Raw genomic sequence first — 24,925 nt, forward strand, 5'->3', positions numbered from 1 at the left:
GAAAATTTGAGGTTTTTAGGTGCGCTTTATAGTGCGGAAAATATGTTAATAATAATAATAATAATAATAATAATAATAATAATAATAATAATAATATGCTGTAAGATTGGTATCCTCCGGTGTTTCCCAGTTTCCCAGTCAACGTTGACACCTAAGCATTTGGTCGCAATTTACATGGTGAACCCCTGCAGGCCTATTTGTGGACACCTCTGAGTAAGTGAGCTCACACCTCCCTCACAGCACTCAGCATTTGTTCTGCATCTTTTTCTCTTGTTGGGGTTCCCACCGGGGGCTGAGCTGAGGGTCTCCACAAAGCCCTGATACCCAGAGTGAAGAAGAAAAGGCTAGCTAAAGAGAAAAGTAGACAGAGAAAGAGAAGAGAAAAATATAGGGTGAAGGGTCACGGTGGAGTGAAGAAGAGAGAAGTGAGCAGTGATGGCAGCAAAGACTAAGGGATGGTCAGTGAGACTTAAGAGGGCTAATACACAAAGGAAGATTTGAAAAGAAGAGTGAAAATACTGGTGGCTAAGATAGATAAAGAGGAAAACGGACTAAGGAGGAAGATAATGATGAGAATGAGAAAGCGAGAAAGAAATGTAGAGGTGGGCGGATTGACCCAAACATCTATAATATTGATACCAAGTCTTATACTGTGCCGTCAGGGGTCAGCCATGTGACCTTTGATCCAGTGATGTATAGAAGCTCACCAAATTAAATAGGCAAGGAAGGATATTCAAAATACAGTTTTGGTCATCTCCATCGATGCTGGGGTTGCATTTTGTTTAGTAATGACTTTTGCGTAAACAAATAGGATGATGTTGAACTTGCCTTCAAGGACTGGAAAGATACTGTTAAAGTATAATAGCTTCCTCCCAAAAAAATCATAATTTGGTCCCTGTCACCTGACTGCTGACTAATCCAGGTTGGAAACCTGCCAACACAAAACATCAGAAAAGACACAATATGTGTTCCTATTGCAATAAATGCGGCTGAGACTATTTGCTGGTGTGGGCTCTTCACACTGGGGTATCTCTATTCAACCCCTGCCTGCACAGCATGATTTGATGACAGGCATTACTAACTATTATGTTCCGCTTTTTCTTTCATGTTAGAACTGCAATAGTGAGTGAGGGAAAGAGAAAAGGGTGGAAGTACAACCCTTGCAAAGGAGTAAGAAGAGGGAGTCAGTGAAAAGTAAGACGGAGTGATTGCCTATTGACTTGATGAGCAAGAGATGCATCATTATATAATTATAAAAATCGTAGAAAGATAGGGCGTAATGGGGCTTTCTTCCCTCCACGGCTGCTTTAGTAATTCATCCCCCTCTTCTTCCATCTTTCTATCACTTTCTTTTACCCTGTTCCCCATCAATCTTTTTCCAATTACCTGCTCTGTCTATCCACAAATCCATCATAATCATTTCCATGGTAACGGATTGCATCCTCCATTGGCTTTGGCCTATTGTTCAATATAATTGCATACCAAAAAGCCGCCTTTTAAAGGAGGCAAAGTGATGCACAGAGGGAGACGGATCTGGATTGTGTCTGCATGTTGAGCGTTTAATGTCGCTCCTGCGTTTTCAATAGTGTCAGTGTCAGAAGAGTAGCCGCTCAACCATGACTCAACCAATTCATTCAAGATTTTATTAGCCATTCTGTACAGATTGCTTTTATTCGGAGCTGATGAAACTTTACCATCCAGGCAAGCATTACTTATTATGAAAATGAATAATTGTATGACTATATATATCGGAAAGTGTGGGACAGCCACAGCACAAAATTCCATCCATCCATTTTCTGTACCGCTTAGTCCCCACTGGGGTCGCGGGCGTGCCGGAGCCTATCCCAGCCGTCATCGGGCAGTAGACGGGGGACACCCTGAACCGGTTGCCAGCCAATCGCAGGGCACACAGAGACAAACAACCATTTGCACTCACACTCACACCTAGGGACAATTTGGAGTGCTCAATCAGCCTACCAAGCATGTTTTTGGGATGTGGGAGGAAACCGGAGTGCCCGGAGAAAACCCACGCGGGCCCGGGGAGAACATGCAAACTCCACACAGGGAGGGCCGGAGGTGGAATCGAACCCGCACCCTCCTAACTGTGAGGCGGACGTGCTACCCAAGTGCGCCACCGAGCCGCCCAGCACAAAATTATTATTTATTATTATTATTATTTATTGTTTGTGCCTTCTTGTTTTTTATATTGCGTCGTTTACTTGTATGTCCATCGTGTAATACGTCTTATCATCGTGGGATAGAGAAAACGTAATTTCGATCTCTTTGTGTGTCTCGGCACGTGAAGAAGTTGACAATAAAGCAGACTTTGACTTTGACTTTTATTAGCACATTTTATGAAGCACTCTACAAAAATAAAAAATATAAAAGTACTAATAACTCGCAGAAAAAAATCATCATCAGTAAAAACAACCAAATTTTAGAGCTGCACCAGTTGCCTTGGGAATATTGGCTCGCCTGCTGCATATCTCTTTCCGATGTCATGGCCACTGCTCACAGGTCTTGACCTCTGGAATTATTTTCCCTCTCTGAGTGATGTATACATGTGCGTGTTCAAGTGTATGATGGCACAAACATAATGTTGTCACCACGGTCTATTATATCATCCTAAACATATCCAAGTCCGAAACACATTTAAAATGGTGATTCAGCCTTGGATCTGAAGTTTCCACCTCTGGAAAATTCCTTCAAAGTGCTTCAAATTAGTGGATTGGATGGATGGATGGATGGATGGATGGATGGATGGATGGATGGATGGATGGATGGATGGATGGACGGACGGACGGACGGACGGACGGACGGATGGATGGACGGATGGACGGACGGATGGATGGATGGATGGACGGAGTGACTTAAAAACAGTAACTTTGTTATTCATGAGGAGGAATTGTTTTATTCTTCTTATAATAACTCTTAATTTGAATGCACATTTGACAAGCGCGATGATAAATATGAGAAAGGATTTTGTATTAATAAAAGGACATTTTGCATAAAAGAAAACTTGTCACCATTCTCTTTTATGTTACGCTTGTTGAATTGCATCAGAGCACCTCGATACATAGTACGAAGTTAACTAATAGGAACCAGACTAGAATTGACTGTAAAAATAAAAATAATAAAAAAAGACGTGTTTTCTTTTACAGGTTTGTTATTATTTAATGTCGACCTTCTCTTTGAAATGTATTTTACTTTGAAAGATAAAGCAGGAAGTCTTGTCTACACTCCGTGCAACTAATGCGTGTGTGTGCGCGCGTGTCTGTGCGTGTTTGTGCGTGCGCGTGTGGTCGAGTTCCGGCTGAAACTCTGTCCGCTGCGCACGCTGAGTCTAGTCAGTGTAGATCGGCTCACCATGGCGGAAGGACGAAGAGATCCACCCCATCCTCTCCTGCCCCTACCACCGGCGAGTAAGCGACCCTGCCTACGACCAGCTCCACGGGGTCCTGGCCCTGGGCCCGGATACGGTAGCGGCTTAACCAGCCATCGACAACGTTCCCCGGAGTCCCTCCTGGACTGTGCCGCGAAGGCAGTAGCGGAAAAGTGGGCCTTCGAAAGAGTCGAGGAGCGTTTTGAGCGGATACCTGAACCCGTGCAGCGTCGTATCGTCTACTGGTCCTTCCCCAGAAACGAGAAGGAGATATGCATGTACTCTTCGTTTCAGTGCCGCGTGGCCGGCGAAGAGGGTCCGTCGACGGCGACCAGCGGGGTAGTGGTTGTCGGAGTCGGACCTACAACTACTGCTGGTGGCGGAGGAACTACCACTGGTACGACGACAGTGGGAACAACCGGAGGAGTAGGAACGGGAGATGCACTGCCTTTCCGCCGTGGTATCAGGTTGCTTGACACCGGCTGCGTGGAAAACGTTTTGCAAGTCGGTGAGTGGACATATTTTTTTCGCTCAACTTTTTGGCTCGACGGACTTTTGCGGCGCGTCCCTGCAGAATCTGCACACGCTTGATCGACGCACTCTTGTTTTTAAATTTTAAACCCGAGCGTGAGTGAGTAGTTACCGTGTGACGTGTGTTTAACTTCCTCAAGCTTCCTAATCGACATTTTTGACTAATAGGCTCATGTCCGCGTGAGACTGGCGATAAGGTTGCTTGCTAAACATAACCGAGCAGCTGCTGTTTAAAAATTGAAGGGTTTCCGATTGTGGTTTCGCTACGCTTTAGCACACTCTCTACCCTTTTGGAATAAAAGTAAGGCGTGTTATGTTTTGGGTCCAGTCAAACAGCACCAAAAGAATTCAAAAATGAGTTAATGTTCACTTTTTTTTCCCCGACGAGCGGAGCTGACTGGAGCCTTCGACGCGCAGCCAAGTAGGGGGAGGCGCGGACGAGTGCTCTTGCTGACAGGCACCGATACAAAAGGACTCAACGGGGCTTTATGTTTTGTTTGTGTCAGTTCCCAATTGCAAGAGTTTTCCCCAAAACTAACCGTTGGTTGGCAGTGCCTTAGCCAAGGAACAAAGACTGTTATTGGGTCTCTTATTATGATTAATCCGACGTTAATCCGTGGAAGAAAAAAAAAAAAGTCCCCCCCATCACACGGCTGTGTTTACTCGCTGCTGGTCGGAGTGGACAAAGAGACGCGGACGCCACCGGCGTGGAAAATAGCTTGGTGTTTTCCGGCAGTAGTTTGGCTCCAATGTTGAAATGCGTTCTTTGCGTGCGTTCCATAGACGCTTGCCACACAAAAGGCTCACGGTTGAAATGATCGATAAGCGTCTCGCATTTCCAGCACTGCAGAGAGGATGTTTTCAAACAAAGGGCCATTCCGCAAAAGCTCCTTCTCCAACGCCAGCCTCATTAGTCTTTAAAGCCAAACGTGAGATTGGACATGACAAAAATGGATGGGATTGAAACTGATGGAGAGTGTGAGGGGAAGGGGGGGGGGGGCGAAACTGCCTCCTAGTGTTATTGGGCTATTTTTTCTTGTTTGGCCATATGGCGTGAGAGGTACTGGAGCTTGTCTGGGGTTTCATGTTGCCTCAAGGTATCAGGGGAAGCTGCAAACTGTGGCTTCTTTTGGATTGCTGTATCTTATTGCATCTTTTTTAAATGGCCATTGATTCTGCTCCATTACTATCTTGAAACGTGAGACTTGTGAATATGAAAGCGAGATTTACTTTTAGCTTTGTTTAGTGCCATCTGGCTTGATGCACTTGTGCAAGCTTGCGAGATATGATCCGAAAGCGGCACCTTCATTAAAGTGTTAATGTCAGGATAATTCTAGCTGGTTGGTGATTGCTTGTAATCGAGCACCGTATGCAAAGAATGTCGGCGACAGCGAGAAAGGACACTTCCGGTTATCATAAACACCGCCACGTGCTTAAAAGCTGCACGGCATGCCGCTTTGTGCATGTCATGTAGTCATTCAAAACATATTTTGGGGTCAAATAAGTTACATCCCCTCGGGTGTAAACTGACATTTGCACGAACAAAAACAATGTACAGTATCTGAAAGCAAACACCAGCAGCCTTAAATGTCTGTCATCCTCCCCCCAAGGTCAGTCACAGCAGGTCCGAACATGGTTTTGTCTCTCTGTTAACAAGACCAGTTAAATAGTTGTTTGACGTCAAGATAAGATTTGGCCTGCTCTTCAGTTTGTGGCACATGGTAACCAGTTGCTAACTCATGACATTTGGATAAGCTGCCATGCACAATTAACTACTTTTACTACTGCTTTTCACATGCTTCTGTTTACACAATGCATCTTTATTGATATAGCACTTTCACAACAACTTTTGCCGTAACAAAGCGTTTTACGAAACCATAATAACAAAACAACAGAGTAGATCACATAAAACGTGGGCAATCATGCAAGCAATAAATATCCCTCCATATGCGGTTGAGGTTCAATGTGGATCAAAGGCATCTGCTTCAGCTAAGTTTGAAAACAATTTGCTGGAGCGTCCTTTGACGAAAGGAACGACGGAGAAGGATGGTTTAGTCTTTCACATCCGCTCCTTAAAAAAATACTCGCACATTCTTTTGCACACTTCAGTTTCAATAGGTGATCACCAAATGACACCGTTATGTCCAAAATGTCATAATAACTATAATTACATTATTCTCTCTTTGATCACAATTTGATTTCAAAATTACAGGCCCCAATCAAAAACCTTATTTTTCTTCCAAATTGTACTCTTCAGTCTCCACAAATATCCTTGATGAGCAGTTAATGTTGCTACTTGGACGTTAGCGCCTGGTGATTGCCTCAGACCACCTACGTCATTGCATTATGAAGTTAGCCTACATGTGTTGCAGAGTTGAGAGTTGGCAAAAATGGCCTGATTTCGAACCAGACGATGAGGCATCGGAAGAGGAAGAGACCCAACAGCTTCAGAAGGACATATCCAAAGTTATTTCTCATATGCTTTGATTTAGCTCTGTGATGTTACATCAACCGGGGCTTTTAGCAGCCAAGCTTCAAAAAAGGGGAACTATATATCACTTATGGAAGGAAATTCCTCCAGAAATAGACTTGTATTGTGCCAAATTGCTGAAGGGATCGTCAATAAAATGTTTGCCACATGTTTCGGAAGAGTTGTTTGGGTATATTCGGTTCAGAAATGCAAGTGTTCTGGTGGCTTGGGTGTGGGAAGAAGAGAAGAGTGTTTTGTTGTACATGCACTGTGCTACGGAAAAGTTGCTTTGGTTTTGTCAGGCTGTCATGTTGTCCTGTTATACCTGCTGTACCTGCACAGTTGTTCAACATTGTGAGGGCAGACTTGGCGCTGAGTTAGTGATGTAAAAAAAAAAAATAATGTGTGGTTAGTGACGTTTAAAACGGATTTGCTAAAACAGCCCATGAGCTATGTTGGTCATTTTTCTCACAACTTTGGGAACTTTGTCTGGCATATTTACGATCAAAAACCTCAACAAAAATTATTTCTTGTCAGATAAATAATATTCAGAATATTGTGACACCACAAAATTAAAGCAGCCGAAAATAGTCCTGGGAAAGACAGTTCTGGCACTTAATGGTAAGCAAATCAGATTTGAAAACACCTTTTATATGCAATTCAGAGAATCCTGAACGACACGCACGCACTCTTTGCAAGTCGAGTCTTTTGTTTGTCTAGGTTTATCTGTAACACTGTCTAATTGAAGGGACGTGTGAGCTCATCAACAACTTATCAACCCATGTGTAATAATCTAATTCTAGCTCCAAGTCCTAATTAGAATGGTTAAAGCTAAGAGCACTTGTGCATTTACCACCCCCCACTTCCCCCAACACGCCACATGTATGACCAGAAGCTCCCTTGCCAGTTATGAAGTCCTCCGAGAGCAGGAGGAAGGGATATTGGGGAGGGAAGGGCGGGTTAGCGGATGGGCGGGAGGGGGTATTCCTCATCTTTGGGTCCAGCTTCAGGATTATTGGGTCATGCTTTGTTAGCCAGCTGCAGAAAAAAACCTTGTTCACAGAAAGGGGGGTAGGAAGGATCTGTCTGCGAATGCATGTGTGTCCCTTCCACGTCTCTGTCTGTAGAATGTTACATAAAGCTGTAATGGGTCCCCAATGCCTTCTGAAGCGACGGTGGCTCTGACAAAGCGAGGCAGCAGACTTGAACGAGATTAAACTATGTGACAGTCAGTCAGGGGGATTTTCCAAGTGCTTCTAAAAGGCTGCCAGGTAGGAAGTGTCATTCTGAACCCAGGTAATGGTTTACCCGTGTCTGTTTTCAAAAGTTGCAAATAGTATCAAAATAACTGCTCTTATTATTTCCTGCTCAATTCTTGGAAGTAGATCTGCTCAATTTTTCATCTTTCTGCCCCAAAGTGTCATCGTGTGTGTGATTTTATTCAATATTGATTGAAATTCTCAGATTGAGTAAACAGTAATAATACACAAATGAATAATAATAATGAGTAAAAAAAAAATATGGGGACAACTCAAATAGTGATAGTTCCGTCAACGTCAGTCGCTCTGGAAGCTTAACCGGCATTTTGTCCACTCCAAAACTGCTTCCTTCAAATCTGTGGGTTGTCAACGGGCAAATTTCCATAATGGTTCTAAATGTCAGATTTGAAAGTAGACTTTAAGCTCTTTAAGTTTCCACTGCTTGTTTTTGTTGGCATGTTAATGTTTGCTCAAACGCTGCTTGGCATCATAAAGAATCAATATTGCGGAATCAATATTGAATTGTGGATAGAAGTCGCTGAATAGATATTGAAATAGAAAGTTTTGTGATGCATTCATGAATCAATATTTTTATCCACCCCTGCGAGTTGGACAAGTCTGCAGGGCCGTGTAGTCAGGGCAGGCACCGGAGGAGGAGTCTTGAAAGTTCAAAGAGAGCAATATTTTAAATAGCTTTTTTTGCTATTTAAAATATCTTTCTATTTTTGTTGTCTAGTCTGTGCTTTACATTGATGCTCTCTGTGTATTCATCATTAAAATTGCTGAATTGGCACATTTCCTGTTTTAAATGCATGGATGAGAAGGAAAGCAAGGTATTTCTCCCCAAGTGCCTCAAGCGACTATTTACACATTAGTCGACGCAGGGCAGTTAGTGCCGTGTACTCTCACACTAGAGACCTTACTGTTTCTGTTTATATTGGCAATATAAGTTTTATCACACACTTTGGCAGGTGGCAGCGCTGTGATCCGTTGGTGCAGTGGCTAGAGTGCGGCACTTTTCCACTAAGCTTTTTCCCCCTTTAATTCTTTAATTTAAAATTCCAATTCTTATTGAGAATGGCTGGTGGGAAAAATAAAAAGAAATTATATATATATATATATAAATGAATACAGGGACTACCGTATTTTCCGGACTATAAGGCGCACCTAAAAACCTAAAATGTTCTCAAAAGCCGACAGTGCACCTTATAGTCCGGTGCGCCTTTATATATGGACCAAATTCCTAAATTTAAACTGGCCCGAAGCATTGTGTCATGAAATCAATCATAAGTGATTTGTTGCGTCTGAAGTTGAAATAAAAAAGATAAAATGGAGAATGATTTGATTTGGATTAAAAATCTGACATGATGCATTAACAGTGCGCTTTATAGTCCGGTGCGCCTTATATAAGGACAACGTTTTAAAATGAACCATTCATTGAAGGTGTGCCTTATAGTCCAGAAAATACGGTAAATTGGAATTAGGCAGCCCTGTACTCAGTGTCACCTGAAACTGTGGCCAGTGTTTGCAAATCCCTCCACATCCACTCCATTTTTCCGGTTAATAACTGTTCTAAAAATATACAGTAACTGCACATGTGCTGGGATAAAGCAAACTCAAGTTCCTCGTGTCCGGTGTTTAGAATCTCTCAACATTGTGTATTTTCCCGCACCTTTAGTGCTTCTATATTTATGGGTGGACGTGATCAATGGTAGCTTTGTCCTTGTAGCTTTTGAAGCAGACATTTGCTGTTGTTCTCAGTTATTGCACCATCCCACACCTGTCTTTTATTAGTTTTGCCTGTGTGCATGTGTGTGTTGTGTTTGCGTGTGCATGTGCGCACATGGTGGTTACACATTTGGCCGCTGTCCACGTTTCAGTCAGAGGAAGGCTGGACTTGAAAGGAATGGATGACTCTGATGTTGGATGGTTGTAATAGCCAAACAAATGTGGAGAAAGGGTGCGTGAAAAGACATGGAAGGGAAGGAAATATTTGAAAGGCATGGTATTTGTTAGTTGGTGGAATAAAATCTGTTTTTGCAAAAAAAATGGTACATTTTGGGTGTTTTCCTCTGTAAAGCATGTTGCCAAATTTGCAATTCAAAAACATCAAACATTGTCAGGCTGTATTTGTACTGCATCAGAATAATTTAAATTCTGCCTCATTTTACCGATGCCCAGCCCATTTTCTTGGTGCAATTCATCTGCTTCTATTGATCTATCTACTTGATGGTTGGATAGAAGTCATTCAAGCATAACTCGACTCACAGTTTTCTCTCTTTTGTTGCACTTCCCAAAATACCCCCGATAGCTTAAAAGTTAGTTTGGCGTCGTGCTTTTCGGAGCAATGGAAGATGACATGTAGTCGGCGCCTAAAACGTATCAATCATTCCATCGATTACTCAAGAACCTACTAGAAATCCCTCCTATTTCTGCCTCTTGGTTTCATTGGTCATCTCTGTTTTCCATTTTTCTTTTGCAATCTGAAAATGTCTCTCTTCATTGTTTTGCCATGGCCACTTGGAAATAGGCAGCAGTAGCTCCCAGATGTCAGCCACAGATAGTCATCACTCTTCTATTGAGAACACATGCACGCATACAAGTTGTAGTTAATGGCTGTCTCCATTGTGCTTCCTCAAGATCCTCAGCACTCGTAACAACAGTGCTACTACTATTACAGCCACGACTGACGAGTGCCCATAGGAGCACATTGTGTTGGAAGCGTCCATTATAGATACATCAGAAACTATTTCTATACATTGACTTTCAGCCAAGGAGATGGTAATCAAAATATAATGTACTTCCTTTTTTGGTTGCAAATGTGCACATGATCGTCGAGTGTGCGCACGTCTCTCAACTACAGTTTTTCTTCCTGCCAGATGAAAGCATGCTGTATTTAAAATGAAGTGCACTATTCATCATCCCTGGCCTCCTCCAAGTGTTCAGACTTTTATCATTGGAATTGATTTGTCTTGGTCTTTTTATTTTACATTTACTTTAGTTCATTTTGTATAAGAAAGGCGCATGTTGGATTAAAAAGCTTTACAATGGTATTCCTTGAAGACAGCATCTCCATTTATGGTGATTCCTTCCCTCTGTGTGCATTAGTAAATTGGTGGGCTGGTGTGACTGCATTGTTTTGTGCCATTTTCATTCACATGCACTCTAATATAAATGAAAATAAGCCTTAGCCACTCCGTTTTTATCCATGTGTAAATTGTCATTGTGTGTGCTGCACCGTCACTCTCTGAATGGCTGAGTGACCAAAGCGCTCATAAATGACTGCTGTGAAAGAAAATATTAGTTTCCAAAACCGTTTGGTTAAGTTCTTCAGGCTAATTTTTTATCATTTTTGTTTATGTATTTTTTATTATTATTTTAGATATGGACTAAGTCTACTCACATTTAAATATTGCTTAAATATGAAAACAGCGACACGCACAGACATCATGACACACACGTTTACACTTGTTAAAGAATAAACTTGTTTGCCTCTTGCTCCAAAAGTGTGCTTTCTTGCCCCATCTCCGAACTCCGCCATAATTGTTTACATCTGCTTGGGTGAGTGTGAAAATGAGAAATGTCCTCAGGTTTGGCTAGCTATGGTGAGGAAGATACTTCCTGCATTACAAGATTCCTTGTAGATATAGCAAGAGCTCACACAGAACAAAAGACAATGACTCGTTTGAAGGAGGAACTCGATCGGCAGTTTACACCAGACGTGATTTGGGTTCGAAAAGGGGGTAACCAGGCCGTCTTATTTGACATTTGACATACCCAAATAAGGGCATATTTGGGTTTTGATGTGCTTTTAAAAACAAATAATTCCAGGTTTTAAAAGGTTTAAGGAGATGTTAGTCAGCCCTTCATCGTTTAGACTCCCCACTTCACTATGAGTCACGTTCAAATGTATTTGGTATGTTGGTCTGTATGAGTCATCTATAAGTTTCTGGTTTCCGTCAGTTATTTCCACACGTGTGTGTGTGTGTGTGTGTGTGCATGCATGCCACTGTCTTTTTCACGCCTCTCTGCCAATTATGCCACTTTGTGAGTTTTTGTAGTGGTTGTTTTACTACAGCCCATCGGGATGCGTTCTCGGAGAAAAGAATGGTAAGATAACTGTAGAATTGAGCACATGAAGGGATGATGAAAAACCAAAATATTTTTGGGGGGAGGGGGGTTGGGTGAGAATTGACAGACACCAAGAGTGTGAAGTATAGAAGAAAAGAGATTTAAAGGTGTGAAGGAAGGAAACAGGCGCAAAATGAGCTGAAAGGCAAATGCAGAAATAAACACAAGCAGCTTGTCACCTCTGGCTCACACACATCTACACACACACACATGCACGCTCAAAGCCAATGGGAAGGGAGGGTCCTCATTACAATCTCAGCAGTTCATCACACGTTTGTGTCTGTGTGTGTGTGCGTGTGTGTGCGGTGGTAGTGGGTTTACAAGGTGTTCTACAATGGGGGAGGATGGGCATGCCCCAAGAAAAGAAGGGAATCAAGCCAAATTGATCGGAGCAGTCAAGTGCACTAACCCCCCCATACACGTTCACCATGATTAATGTGGTCAGCAGTCATGAGGATCCGTCTGGTTGAGACCTTCAAGCATGGTGGTCAAGAAAAGTGTCAGTGCGATGGTGCCGGGTATGGCAGCATGCTGATTTTGATGGAACGCATTTGTGCATATACGTCTGAAATGCTCCTGTTTTTTTCTGTTCCCATAATTGCTTCTGTTGCAGGACACCGTAGACTTAGCATGGCGCACCTACCAAGACAATTTCAGTTGGAAACCGGTGGTTCTAGAGGGGGCAGGGCCTTTTGTGTTTCATTGTGGGAATACTCAAAGACTATGATCAGTCTCTCCGCCATTGTCAAATACCCATTGTTTCCTTTCATCCGTCCACCTTTTCAATTCACTCTAATTTTAATCAAAATGGCCTAGATTCTTCACAAGATTCTCTTCCCCAGAGGTCACCTGATATCAACACACGCAAAAGCTTGTTGTGTTAGAGAAACATTTGCCTGTCCGGTATGGCGTATGCAACCGTTTAGGGCTTTAACATCCATGTTAACATTTGAAACTGTTGCCAGGTGACCATTTCAACCGTCTCAATAGATGGCAGCACAAATGGATGAATGCTTTTAATATTAAAAGGCGAGAATAAGTCATTTTTCTCCAAGCCAGGCCATGCAAGGCTTACCTTGACCATCTCAGTGCCACTGCTTTACTTTCTTTTGGCAGTTAACAATGGGGACACGAGGAGCCTCCAAGTATGCACTCACTTGCCTTTCATGCAGAGTATTTCCAGGGCAACATCTTTGCCGGCTCTTTTCATGAATGCATTTCTTATTGGGACATAGATAACTGGATTAGTGTGCCAAGTGCCCAGGAGTCAGCAGAGAACCCCTTTAACCCTCTTCACATTTTGAAGACAATAGCTCTATATATCTGTGTATGACTTTGTGCTTGTGTCCTTGCCAGATGGGACCAGTGCTTTTTTTTTTTTGAGCTAAGAAAAGCAGCACAAATGCTCCAAGCATCACACCACACTGGTTTGTTCCCTCTTCCCCACTTAACTGGCCTTTAAAAAAAAAAAAAAAAAAATCATTTAATTTTCAAGGCTTTTGATATTTACAGCAGCCTTCAGTTGCTTCTTCTTATCTTGTCCACCACTTATTAACTTAGTGGGCTGTTTCCATCCAGTCTTCCACATGCATGCAAGGAATGCAAACACATACTCCCCCCCCCCCCCCCCCCCCAACACAATACGCGGGCGCGCACACGCACGCTCATCCAGTTTTGCAGTTCATTGTGTTTGGCACGTGGCCACTATATTCCTTAGTTACACAGACATAACGCATGCGTGCACACGCACGCAGACATCACACTCGGCCCCCGCCTGACTCCTGCCTTGGCAGACAGCTTCCTGCTGAGTAAGCCGGCCTGCACCCCCCCCCCCCCCCCAAACCCCCCAACCCCACCCCTCGCTTGCACTTTTTGTACTGGTTGTTTCTTTTCACACAAGCCCTTCATTGCATCCCTTTGGTCTTATTTCATATGAGCACAACTTGTTAAGAAGCTTTCTCACCCTGTACACCTGAGGCTAGGTAATGATATCCAAATATGTGATATTATCACAATATAATCCTCACAATAGCATGGTTATCACGATTTTATGCGGTCGGTGATATTGATGGTGTATTTAAAAAAAAGAAAAAGAGAGCTCATATTAAAAAGAAGCACAACAGTATTGTATTTTTGGGCAGCAGTGACAAATAAATAAAATTGCCAGTCAGTTTATTATCATCATGCCATTATATCATCATCATTTTATTATGTCGTATTGTCAGAAAAGTAATATTTTTGACAACGAGTGATAACTGCTGCCGTATGATCAGTTTGAGCTGGCCAAAAACATCTCTAGTCATACTAGTCAGTATGCTGATCTTACATGTTTGGATGCTACTACAGTTTCCCCCCCAGCCCTCATCAGAGTCTCAATTTTCTGTTTTTTGTTCCGAGAATTAAAGGAGGGACATCTTGTCATGCATCTTTTCACTGAGATCTGATGAAAAGAACTTGTTTCAAGTGTTGAGTGCTGTGCTTTTCTTTACACCTGAGAAGAGTGGGCGGCATTGTCTGTGTGTTTTATTGTCAGGCCAAAGACAAGCAGGCCTTGGCTGTGCCAAGTGGTACCAAGCCAGTTGGCTGTCACTCACACTTTTGTTTTGTGTTGTGTTCTGTATTCAGCCCACAGCACACATTGTTGTGAAGAGGCTTTCACTTGCTTTCCCCTTTTGCTTTTGTTTGTATGTTTTATGGGACTGACATTGATCAAGGGAGAGAACTCGAAATGTGAGTTTCAATAGATAGATGCTGTGCACGCGTGCGTAGTTTTGTACCGGAACAAAATCTTTTTTTTAAAAAGTCGGCGTTGCAGGAGTCACCAACCATTTTAAATCTCAAGAGGTACAGATTTAATACTGCCATTATGAAAGCCCCCTTTGAAATAACAAATTTGCTCAAATGACCATTAATGATGTTACTATTAATGTTTCCTCATCAGGTTTCATTCACCAACCCAGTGAGTCAGATGAAGCCCATGCAGGGAAATAAAAATAATGCCCAATCAATGCTGACTCATAACTTTGTCTCACGCCAATCGTCAGACACACAAAAGACTCCAAAATATCGTCGTACCCAATATGACCGGCCACTTTACTTAGTCTTTTCAAGCAGGAATTTGGTGTTGAGTTCTTTCTTTCGCTTTCTTCCAGGAATTTGAATCCTGGTTTGGTTCATTTACAAAAGGAGTAGCCACTGTGGTCTATGCACACTAAAATTATGGGGTGATTTAGGAGCTAGGTTTTGTCGATACGGCTATGACAAAGGTTCTTTTGTTAACATAACAAATCGTGAAGGCTTAACACGCCTAGCTCAGGGGGATTCCACTTCACATTGTTGTGATGACTTGGAGACTAAATCGGTGTGATCCTTTCCTGTCATATTTATTGATCATAAACCATAAATGGTAGCAGCGCTAGAGTGATATAAAATGGGTCTGGCTTGCTAAGATAGCATTTTGCCCTTGGCTATTTTAAGCAAATGTATAGTTTTTTTTTTTGGTTATAACTATTTTTTAATTTTTTATTATTGCTGACAAACTTTTGCTACACACTCCAACTGATGCATCTGTATTGTAGTGAAAATGAGTGAAATGAATATTTAATTTGCAAGGCAATTTGTGGAGAGAAATAATGTTCTGAGGAACAATATCTATTCCCTATTGAATGTTGTCAAGGTTTCTCTCTCAACACACTTAGCAGTTATGTATTCGTATGAGGGTGACAGACAAACTCAATGAATGCCAGGCATTTGGAAGTATTTTCTTTTGTGAACTCAAGGCTTCGAAACGGCATTGTGTAGCATTGTTTACCAGCCTCCGCCATCTTTGTTCCTTCTGTGTTTGTTTGTGTGTGTGTGTGTTTGTGTGTGTATGTGAGTGCGCGTCTGCGTGTGCATCCTTCTTTGTTGAATCGTTGTGTGAGAGTTGACATTAGGGCTGCGCCGATATGGCAACAAATATCTCAATTTATTTTTTTCCATCTCCTGTTTTAAAGTATCTGCACTGAAAACTGAAGAAACTAGAAATACTTCAAAAGATCGTAAATAACAAAACAAATTAAACTAAATAAGATGGAAATATAGATAAAAATACTCAAAAATGTCAAATAACAGGAGAACCAGTGCTTTTGCAGGTATGACGGACCTAAAATACACAAATTGCCCCCCTTGGGGAAAATGAAAACAATGTAAACAAATGTCAACTTTATTTTGGGCGTGCGTATGCTGTGACGACTCAGCTCGCATTTCCATTCTTACCTTATAATCACTTGACTGGCACTTTTTTAAACAATTAAACTGATTTGTTGTATTACCGCTTTTTTTTTTGTGGGCACTGACCGCCGACACCTTGCAACATCAGCGTCACTTTGGAGATATCCGAACCAACGCCACACAACCGGAATTGAGTGACTTCGAAGGATAACTCCAAGTCATGGCTGACATCCAACAAGATGCGAGAAATACGCACACACTTGATCAGATTAACCTCTAGCATGACTGTCTGCCACGTCAGCTCCTCCGTGTGTCTCAAAGCAAGAAAGCAGCAAAGGAGAGAAACCTGGAAATTAAAGATGGTGGACTAATAACATGTGATTATTACTACAGTGGTAAAGCTCCAGTGTCCCGAGCTGCTTTAAGATTAACACATCTTCAGGGTACATGAGTTGAAAGGGGGTCCTCTTAATCTGGCAAGAGTGGCGTCATAATGCATTCAAGCTGATTTGGTAATGCCCTTTGTGTGCATTTTAATACTGTCTCTGTAACACACACACACACACACACACACACTCAAATCCCCCTTTGGTTTGGGCCCCATCCCCATATGGTGGCAGGGCTTGATGAGAGCTCGATGAAGTCAACCAGAAGTCCCTACCCCCTATTTGAAAGTGTGTGTGTGAGAGAGGGCATGTGTGGATTTCCAGGTTATATGTTGGCTTGCAAGCTGTTTTCATTACATTTCATTAATGATTCATTTCATGCGTGATTGTGCAAAGCTCGCCATGACCAGATCTGCAGGGGTGGAGTCTAATCCGTAGGTGGAAAGGTTCCTAACCTCAGACATGCAGATGGTCCCACCACACCATAAACGTCATGACCTTTTTGTTCCACCAAAATGTTGAATGGAAATAAAATTGAACAAAACTACAACCAATGTTTTTCTTGCTAGCTGCAGAGGAAGTAAAGAGTGTCTTGAAAAATCAATAGTAATTATCTGCTCTGTCTTTTTTTTTCACATGGCAGTGACGTAACGTACTATTACTACATTGTTAATGTGCGTACAGTATACTGCAGTAGTCAGGTGCACATTTTATACTATTGCCATTTATACATACACATTCTTTACATGCCTTTCAAGTCAAATTCAATGGGACCATGCGAAAAGGAAATTATTTTGGTCTTTTTTCATTAAATCCATGGTGGTTGTAGTAACCAGGAGAATAAGTTGAACACGTGGCAGCAAAGAGCTTTTTAACATGCACCTCAGACAAAGTTGTTGTGAGAATCAGGGACAAGATTAAATTGTGTACGTCAGGGGTGCCTAACCTTGTTTACCCCAGATCTAGTGACGCAGTAGTGCAACGCCGCGGTTCCACATTGATTCATTATTGGCAGTAGATATGTGTAACCAGTGGCGTTCTACTCTTGTGGTCTCCACCAAACTAGGGGATCAAACTAACAAATGAGTTTTAACTTTTCATACGACATCATGCCGTCAATGCGGCAGTTGAAAATGACACTAGTCATTCAAATAATGGTTTTCATGATGTCTGATTTGTCGGACCAGAAATGGGTGCCTTATGGACCTTACAGTCAGCCAGTGTCTGCAAAAACGACAGCTTTGACACTATGGACCATGTTATCGACAAATGACGTGGTCAAGGTCTTGTGTGGACCCACGGTCAATTGCGGTTGTTCAAAGAGATGATATATTTGGTCACGTGGCTGTTCTTTTCTTGTGGAAGCTGGCTAAAATCTGATGTCTTATATCTTGCGAGGTTGTCACTTAAATAGCAAACGAGAACTTTCAGGCCCGGACTTGCAAGATAGCCAAACAGAGAGCCCAGCTTCACTAGCCAACAAAGAGCAGATGAATGTTGGCTCTGGATTTATTTAGCCTTGAGTTAACAGGATCTACGCAAACCGGTAAAAGGACAGCTTTTGGCATACACACTCACATGTCCTTCGATTGATCTTCACCCGAAGTTCAGCTTCACGTTCTACACAATGTGTTTGTGTGTGAGCATGGCAGCTCTTATCAGACTGCACCTTTTGAGCTCTCGTGGAAGCTGAAAGCAGCGTTTCAGCTATTTCCTCTTAAAGTGGCATTCAATGCTGTTATGCACACCTTTTACAATACAATGCTTTGAATTGACCAAGTGAGTCCTTTGTGTGCCTGTCTTGAATTGAGCTGCTTTGGCTCTCTGCTTGTATGGCTTCCTTTCAAATTAGACAGATAAAATCCTTGATTGAATCTTAGATGCAGGCAAGGAAAGGATGCCATACCTTCCTCCTTACTTACCCCTTGTTTACCTTAAAGCAGCTGTAGGTGTGTGTTCGGTGTGTGTGTGTGCACTTAAAGCACTCTGTCATATCATTCTGATATTGGTTCTTTACGACAAAACTATTTTTATTCTTAACCTGGTCAGTCAGGTGGGCAATTCGCTGACTTCCACCTGTTTCGCCAGAGCTGTATTTTGGGTCGTTTTCTTTTTTTTCTTTTTACACTGATACATAAGATGAAAGGCACTTAATTAACCTGCCATGAACCCCAACCCCAGCACCCCCCCCCCCCTCACTTTCCCCTGTTGCAATAGAAAAGAGAAAATCAGGTAATCAATTCAGTGAAAACATGACAAATGAGTCCCTGCGGTTACTGAGTTTGTGTGCGTGTCGGGGCAGAGCTGTTGGGAAATCACAAATGAAACAATCAGGTTGTTATCGCATCAGCAAACAGCGCAAAGAGGAAGGGATGGGTGACTGAATGATAGATGGATGCATCGATGGATGGGCAGAGGGAGGAGATGATTCAGTGTGGCCGATGTGTATTTGTGCATATGCACGTCTGTTGTGCACAGATAGATGGCTGATTGAATACACGGCCATGTGGGTGTCTGCGTGAGTGGGAGCGTGCAAAAAGGGGTGCTGTGTTAACCTTGGAGCTGTCAGAACAGATGGGAGATGGGAAGGGCTGCAGGGGATACGTTTGCTGCTGGAGGGGGATGGATACCAGGGCATGGAGCTGGGAGGGCTAAAGGAGGAAGAATGGGAGACAAGGTTTGTGTGTGTCCTTGGCTACTACACAAATCATAAAGGAATGACTGAAGCGTGCAAACATTCACGCAATAATTGTATTTGCAGTATAATACATATTTACAACCTCTCAAAATCCTGGGTTCAAACAGAACACAAAATATTATTTCGTCCCGCGCGTTTCCTGTGCGTTTGGTAACCCCAAGAAAAGATGACGTTTGAACATCACTCGTGAAACTGCTGGGTGGTAATTGTGCTAAAACGATATATCATGACATGTATATGACTCAAAATGAAAAAAAAAAAAAATTACATTCTGGATTCATTTTATGCCAAAACTTGATATAGTGTACAAAGAATCAAGTACATATGCAAAGTACACAGCCCAAAAAAACCCCCAAGTTAATGCCATGAACATTACCGTATTTTCCGGACTATAAGGCGCACCTAAAATTTTCTCATAAGCCGACAGTGCACCTTATAGTCCGGTGCGCCTTATATAAGAACTAAATTCCTAAATTTAAACTGGCCCGAAGCATTGTGTCATGAAATCAATCATAAGTGGCCCGCTGAAGACTATGAATCATGAATCAAAGAGACTATGGATCATTATTTTGTGATTATAAAGTAATTTGTTACAGAAGGACAAAGTTTTAAAATGGGCCATTCATTGAAGGTGCGCCTTATGCACGTCCGGTGCGCATTATAGTCCGGAAAATACGGTAATTAGGTTTTATATTCTTTAATCCAGTGTTTTTCCGTCGTCTTTCTTGTAAAAGCCAACGAGTCGGTGGGTCTTAGCATCCGTTCTTCTTGGGCAACCACTGATTCCACCTACTTTACCCCCATCTATGGGATGAGCGACCCCATAAACAGAAAAAGAGAAATTAAGCACCAATGCACCTTGCGATAGTGTGTTGTCCAAAAATATCCATATTTACTGTCAGTGTATCGGTTATTTATTCCAACAGAGGGCCGCAACAATATATTGTATTATTGATTTTCTTTTTCCCCCCCCTGTCCTCAAACACCAGCGACCGGGCAAATAAGCAAATTTGCCCCCATGCCATGAGAAGCATCATCCTCGACTCGGCGCGCATTCCCGCCAATCCGCGTGAACTGCATCGGTTTTAAAATTCAAGTTTGCTGGAGATATATGGAATGTGTCATATTTTTGTGGAACCTTGGGGAAAATCAATGAATTATTTATTTGGAATTTGAAATGAGTGGGCTGGGTTTGTCTGTGGGGAGGCATTAATGGAATAAGGCTGCTGTCATTTAAATGTGTCGATGCGTGTGCGTGCACATACATATACTTTGGCTCACCGCCCGGCTCCATTCTCCCAGCTGATTAGGGTTAATGGCCTATGAGCATGAGCAATTGTTTGCCTCCTCATTGGTTGACTTGCTGTGGGGTGGGTGGGGTTTTCACTGTGTGACAGATGGCGGCGCTGTGTGCGCAGTTGTGGATGCACAATGGAAAGATGTACAATGGCGGCTGTTGTCTTCCACTCCCCCACTCCATGCTCACATTTGATTGTTTCCTTACTAGTCTATATTTCTTGGACATAAATGTTCTCATGCGTTCTGGACGTATGTCAATATGCATTACTTTTTATTTCAAGTGAAACGAAAAGTTTTTCGTGAATGGGGATTATTATGTGTGGAGAACTGAAAGCACACAGCGATAATTGTTGGTGAGATGTCAGCAGCACACATGACGCAAGAGCAAAAGCGTGACACAGAGTTGTATGTTCCCTTTCGGACTTAACTGCATCTTTCTATGCAGCACACTCGTAAATCACCTTTGATTGAAATTAATTTGCCGCCTGCAATTTAAAACAAAATAGCAGTCTGTGTGTTGTGTGAGAGATTAATGATATCTTCTGTGAATATCACTGGCTTTTTTTTTTTTGTCACTAAATTTTGGTCCTGGCATTTAGAACAAAAGCAAGCAGGCTTTGAAAGGTTGTTTTGTGTGCTGTGTTTTATGTCTGTATGTACATGTACACGGGCTGCCGGATGCAGCATCGTCTTTTTTTTTTTTTTTTAAATCAAGTGTCATTGCATCCCCATCTGCTGAAGACACACTGTTTCTCTTAACCGCACATTGAGGAGCACTCACATGAAAGAGTAGGGAGCTCTTGTAGTATAATTTGAGGTAGCAACAAACGCTTCATGTTTCAGACACACAATAGTTTAACAATCTGAATTTGTCACTCCGGATCTTTTAATTCCCCCCCCCCAGCATTTTAAGTCTTATCCCTCCAGCTACGGGGTTACAAAATGGCGAGTCCATACAACACGAGCGGAATCTTTTTCCAATAAGCCAGTAGCGGTGAACGTTGGTATTTTTGTTTTTTTTATCAACACATTTGAAATGTTTGGAAGCTTCCACAAAAATGGTCGAAATGGTTTGCTGGTCACAAGGAATTCACACTCATTCGACTTGCACTGGATTTGATAGCAAGTCGTTTAAAGCTATGACATTTGTTAACTTGATTGGAGGTTTTCTATCGTCTGGACTGAGAGCAAGAATTGCACACAGGCTATGTCATGTCCGTTGGCGAAGCAAACAAGATACTTCCTCATTTCACTCCACGCCTCTCCTTTCATGGCCATTCTTTTCTGTCTCGTCTTTCTTTCTGTCGAGAAGAAGGCTCTGCTCTTATTTGACACAAACGAGTTGGAAAAGTGGTGTGCTAAAGAAAAGATTGTCACTGTCATTATTAAAATATCGTTATTGAAGACATGATATCATTTTGACGGTGAAATTACTGGAAAACGGTGCAAGCCTCTGAGCTCTTGTTTGTTCCTGTCCATCTTTTCTTATCACCGTTTCTTTGCCATAATGTTTTCAGTTGATTGTATCGCAGGGTGTGACAGCTTTCTTGTGTGTGCGCTTACAACATTTGGTTGGGAAAAGGAAAGCCTGTTGAGGGACTTTGCCCAGGAGATGGCTTAAGGAAGCCCTTATTATTCATCTGTACCATGCTGGCTCATACCCCAGATTTTAATTGTGGGGGTGGATTTGGGGGTTGGGTCCTGTTATGGTTTGGGCGTGTGTAGGTTTGGGAAAACAAGATTTTTGCACATTTCCCTTTGCCACGGCCCAAAATAAGCTCGTCATTGCCTTTCAGTTTACTCCCGCTTCCTCCCTCCCCATCTTCTTGCTGTCTGGGTCTAGATAAAGCCCGGAGGTCAAGGCTAATTTGTACACATCTTACGAATACGCACAATACAAATGTGACCAATCGCCGTCTGTTTTAAATGTGGCGTCAAGTTACTGCTTATGGGTTCGCCCTTGTTTCTTCCCTTATAACATCACACACAGCCTCAAGACAAGTTATTTCTAAAACTATAAAAGTGAGGGGGAAATGTTAAGTTATTGTGGAGATGTTTTATTTCTTTATCACAATAAAAAAGACGCCAACTAATTATTCTATTGTCTACCTTCTTTCTTGTGCAGGGTTTCATCTGAGTGGCACGGTAACTGAACCTGCCACCACATTGGAACCAGAGGTCACCCACAAGGTGGCCATCAGCTTTGATCGCTGCAAGATTACCTCTGTCACCTGTAGCTGTGGAAATCGGGATATTTTCTACTGCGCCCACGTGGTGGCGCTATCTCTGTACAGGATCCGCAAGCCTGAACAGGTAAAATATACACATAAGCCAATTACAAGACGACATTCTGAACAGGTGGAACAACTTTAAAACCAAAACAATGCAATGTAAACGGAAGCTGGACAAACAAAGCACACCTCGTCAGGCACACATAACAAAGACTTAACTAAAACGGGAGACATATTTATATCCTGTGTCACTTGTGTGTATGTTGCAGGTGAAGCTTCGATTGCCCATCTCAGAAACCTTGTTCCAAATGAACAGAGACCAGTTGCAGAAGTTGGTCCAATACCTGATCACAGCCCACCACACAGAGGTCTTGCCCACCGCTCAGAAACTGGCCGACGAGATCCTCTCATCCAATTCTGAGATCAACCAAGTTCACGGTGCGCCAACCTAATCTTCCTCACGTGTCTGTTTGGAGAGAAATATTCAAAACTAGTCTCTACGGACGTACATTACGGATATAGCAAACTCGAAACACCCTACAATACAAAGATTTTTTTTCCCCCCGATTTGGTCTCCCTCTGTTAATGTTGACATTCGGCAGCTTTCCAGTTCAGCAAAGCCACATTGTGCTTCCTGTCTGTGTTTAACAAGAGAACAGGCCATGGAAGCTGTTGATCCACATGGAAGGCTTTAATTGAGGAATGTTGCTGGTTTGTTTCCTACAGGCAGATTGAAATTTGTGGTTTTAGTTGCTCAGCTTCTTTCTTGATCAAAGTAACCCCTGCCCCTTTCCCAAATTGCATGTAGAAACACATGCAGAGAAGGAAAAGGAAAGCAAAGTTGTGCTGGCAAACTTCCTGCTGCAGAAATCAAAATAAACTAACACTGAGTTCCATATTTTGTTTAGTTCACTTTGCAGCGCTTAGCAAGTCCCGCATGAGCGCGGGAAGTCTAATGTTGTTTTCGACTGAGCCTCTTTTGAAATCAATATACCATGCTCTTGACCTGTTTAGTAGAAAAACCTTTTTATCAGCATGTCTCTCATGATGGCCTGCTTTTTTTTTTTTAATCATTTTATTCAGGTGCTCCCGATCCAACTGCTGGCGCAAGCATTGACGATGACAACTGCTGGCATCTGGATGAAGATCAAGTCCGGGAACAAGTCAAGCAGTTTTTGTCCCAGGGAGGATACTACGGTTCTGGGAAGCAGATCAACTCCATGTTTGCTAAGGTACATTTTGCTCTGCTTGATTTATGTCAGTTTTCCCCCCAACTTTCTTTTTAAATGCACTCGTAAGCAGCCTGAAGACACAGAAGATAAAATTATATTCTATATTGTTGTGCAAACCATGAAATACCACCCAAGTACTGACACTTAGACATGAATGACCGCTGATTCCAAAATGTGACAAGACTTATCTTTTTGGGGATTTCTAGGTGCGCGAGATGTTAAGAATGCGTGACTCCAATGGTGCCAGGATGCTGACTCTCATAACAGAACAGTTTATGGCAGACCCTCGGCTGTCACTATGGAGACAACAAGGCGCAGGCATGACGGACAAATGTAGACAACTTTGGGATGAGCTGGGTAAGTACAGTCAGTGAAACCTTTTTGTAGTTTCTCTCTGTCTCGGCCTTTCTTTTCCTCATGGAATAATGAAGCCCTTAAATCAATAAAGCCGCTCAGCTTCTGTGCAATCAATCTGAGCATTTAGGAGGTCAACGAGAACACTTCCTGGGTGAGCGGGTGTGATCATGACGTGCATCTGAAACAGAAATAACACTCCTTTGACAAAGACTGAAAAAAAAGAGCAGTATTGACACAAGTTTGACAAAATCAGACATTGTCTTGTTTTGAAATTACATTAAAAAATAAAATAAAATCTGGCTTTTTTAAAAAGTGTGTCTTCACCAATATATATATATATATTTTTACACTGTATTTTAATCACTCAAAAAGCATCGACTATAAATTGCTGACTTGACTGCTCTAGGTGCATTGTGGGTGTGTGTGGTGTTAAACCCCCACTGTAAGAGTGAGGAGAAGAGCAGTTGGCTCATGCAGCTGAAGAAGTGGAGCGACATGGACGTGTGCCCGCTGGAAGATGGCAACTATGGTAGCGAGCTCCCAAACATTACTAATGCTCTGCCGCAGAGCAACCTTGCACAGGGTCAGTACGCAAACACACATGCAGTCCAAGATACAGTAGTCATTCATAATCAGGGGGCACTGATAGCCCTGAAAATACTGTACAAGTACATTTGAGTGTTTGATACCAACTATACATGATAATGCCATTATCAACAACAAACAATACTGCCCAG

General features: G+C 42.3%; 1 protein-coding gene across 5 annotated transcripts in view; it reads left to right on the plus strand.

The window, feature by feature from the left end:
- The first annotated feature begins 3,291 nt into the window (after positions 1–3,291).
- The window catches only part of zswim5 (zinc finger, SWIM-type containing 5), a 28,810-nt gene continuing 7,176 nt past the window's right edge, over positions 3,292–24,925 (plus strand). For 3 of the 5 annotated variants that reach the window (XM_061295160.1, XM_061295159.1, XM_061295161.1), the window contains exons 1-6: positions 3,294–3,890; positions 22,494–22,681; positions 22,869–23,037; positions 23,683–23,831; positions 24,038–24,188; positions 24,595–24,771. In XM_061295160.1, the coding sequence (XP_061151144.1) occupies positions 3,368–3,890; positions 22,494–22,681; positions 22,869–23,037; positions 23,683–23,831; positions 24,038–24,188; positions 24,595–24,771 (1,357 nt within the window). In that variant the 5' untranslated portion in view covers positions 3,294–3,367. Of the gene's footprint in view, positions 3,891–22,493; positions 22,682–22,868; positions 23,038–23,682; positions 23,832–24,037; positions 24,189–24,594; positions 24,772–24,925 lie in introns of all 5 variants that reach the window. The other 2 variants (XM_061295162.1, XM_061295158.1) reach the window with 2 other exon arrangements.

The sequence above is a fragment of the Syngnathus typhle genome, linkage group LG13 (genome assembly GCF_033458585.1).
Source record: "Syngnathus typhle isolate RoL2023-S1 ecotype Sweden linkage group LG13, RoL_Styp_1.0, whole genome shotgun sequence".
Lineage (NCBI taxonomy): Eukaryota > Metazoa > Chordata > Actinopteri > Syngnathiformes > Syngnathidae > Syngnathus > Syngnathus typhle.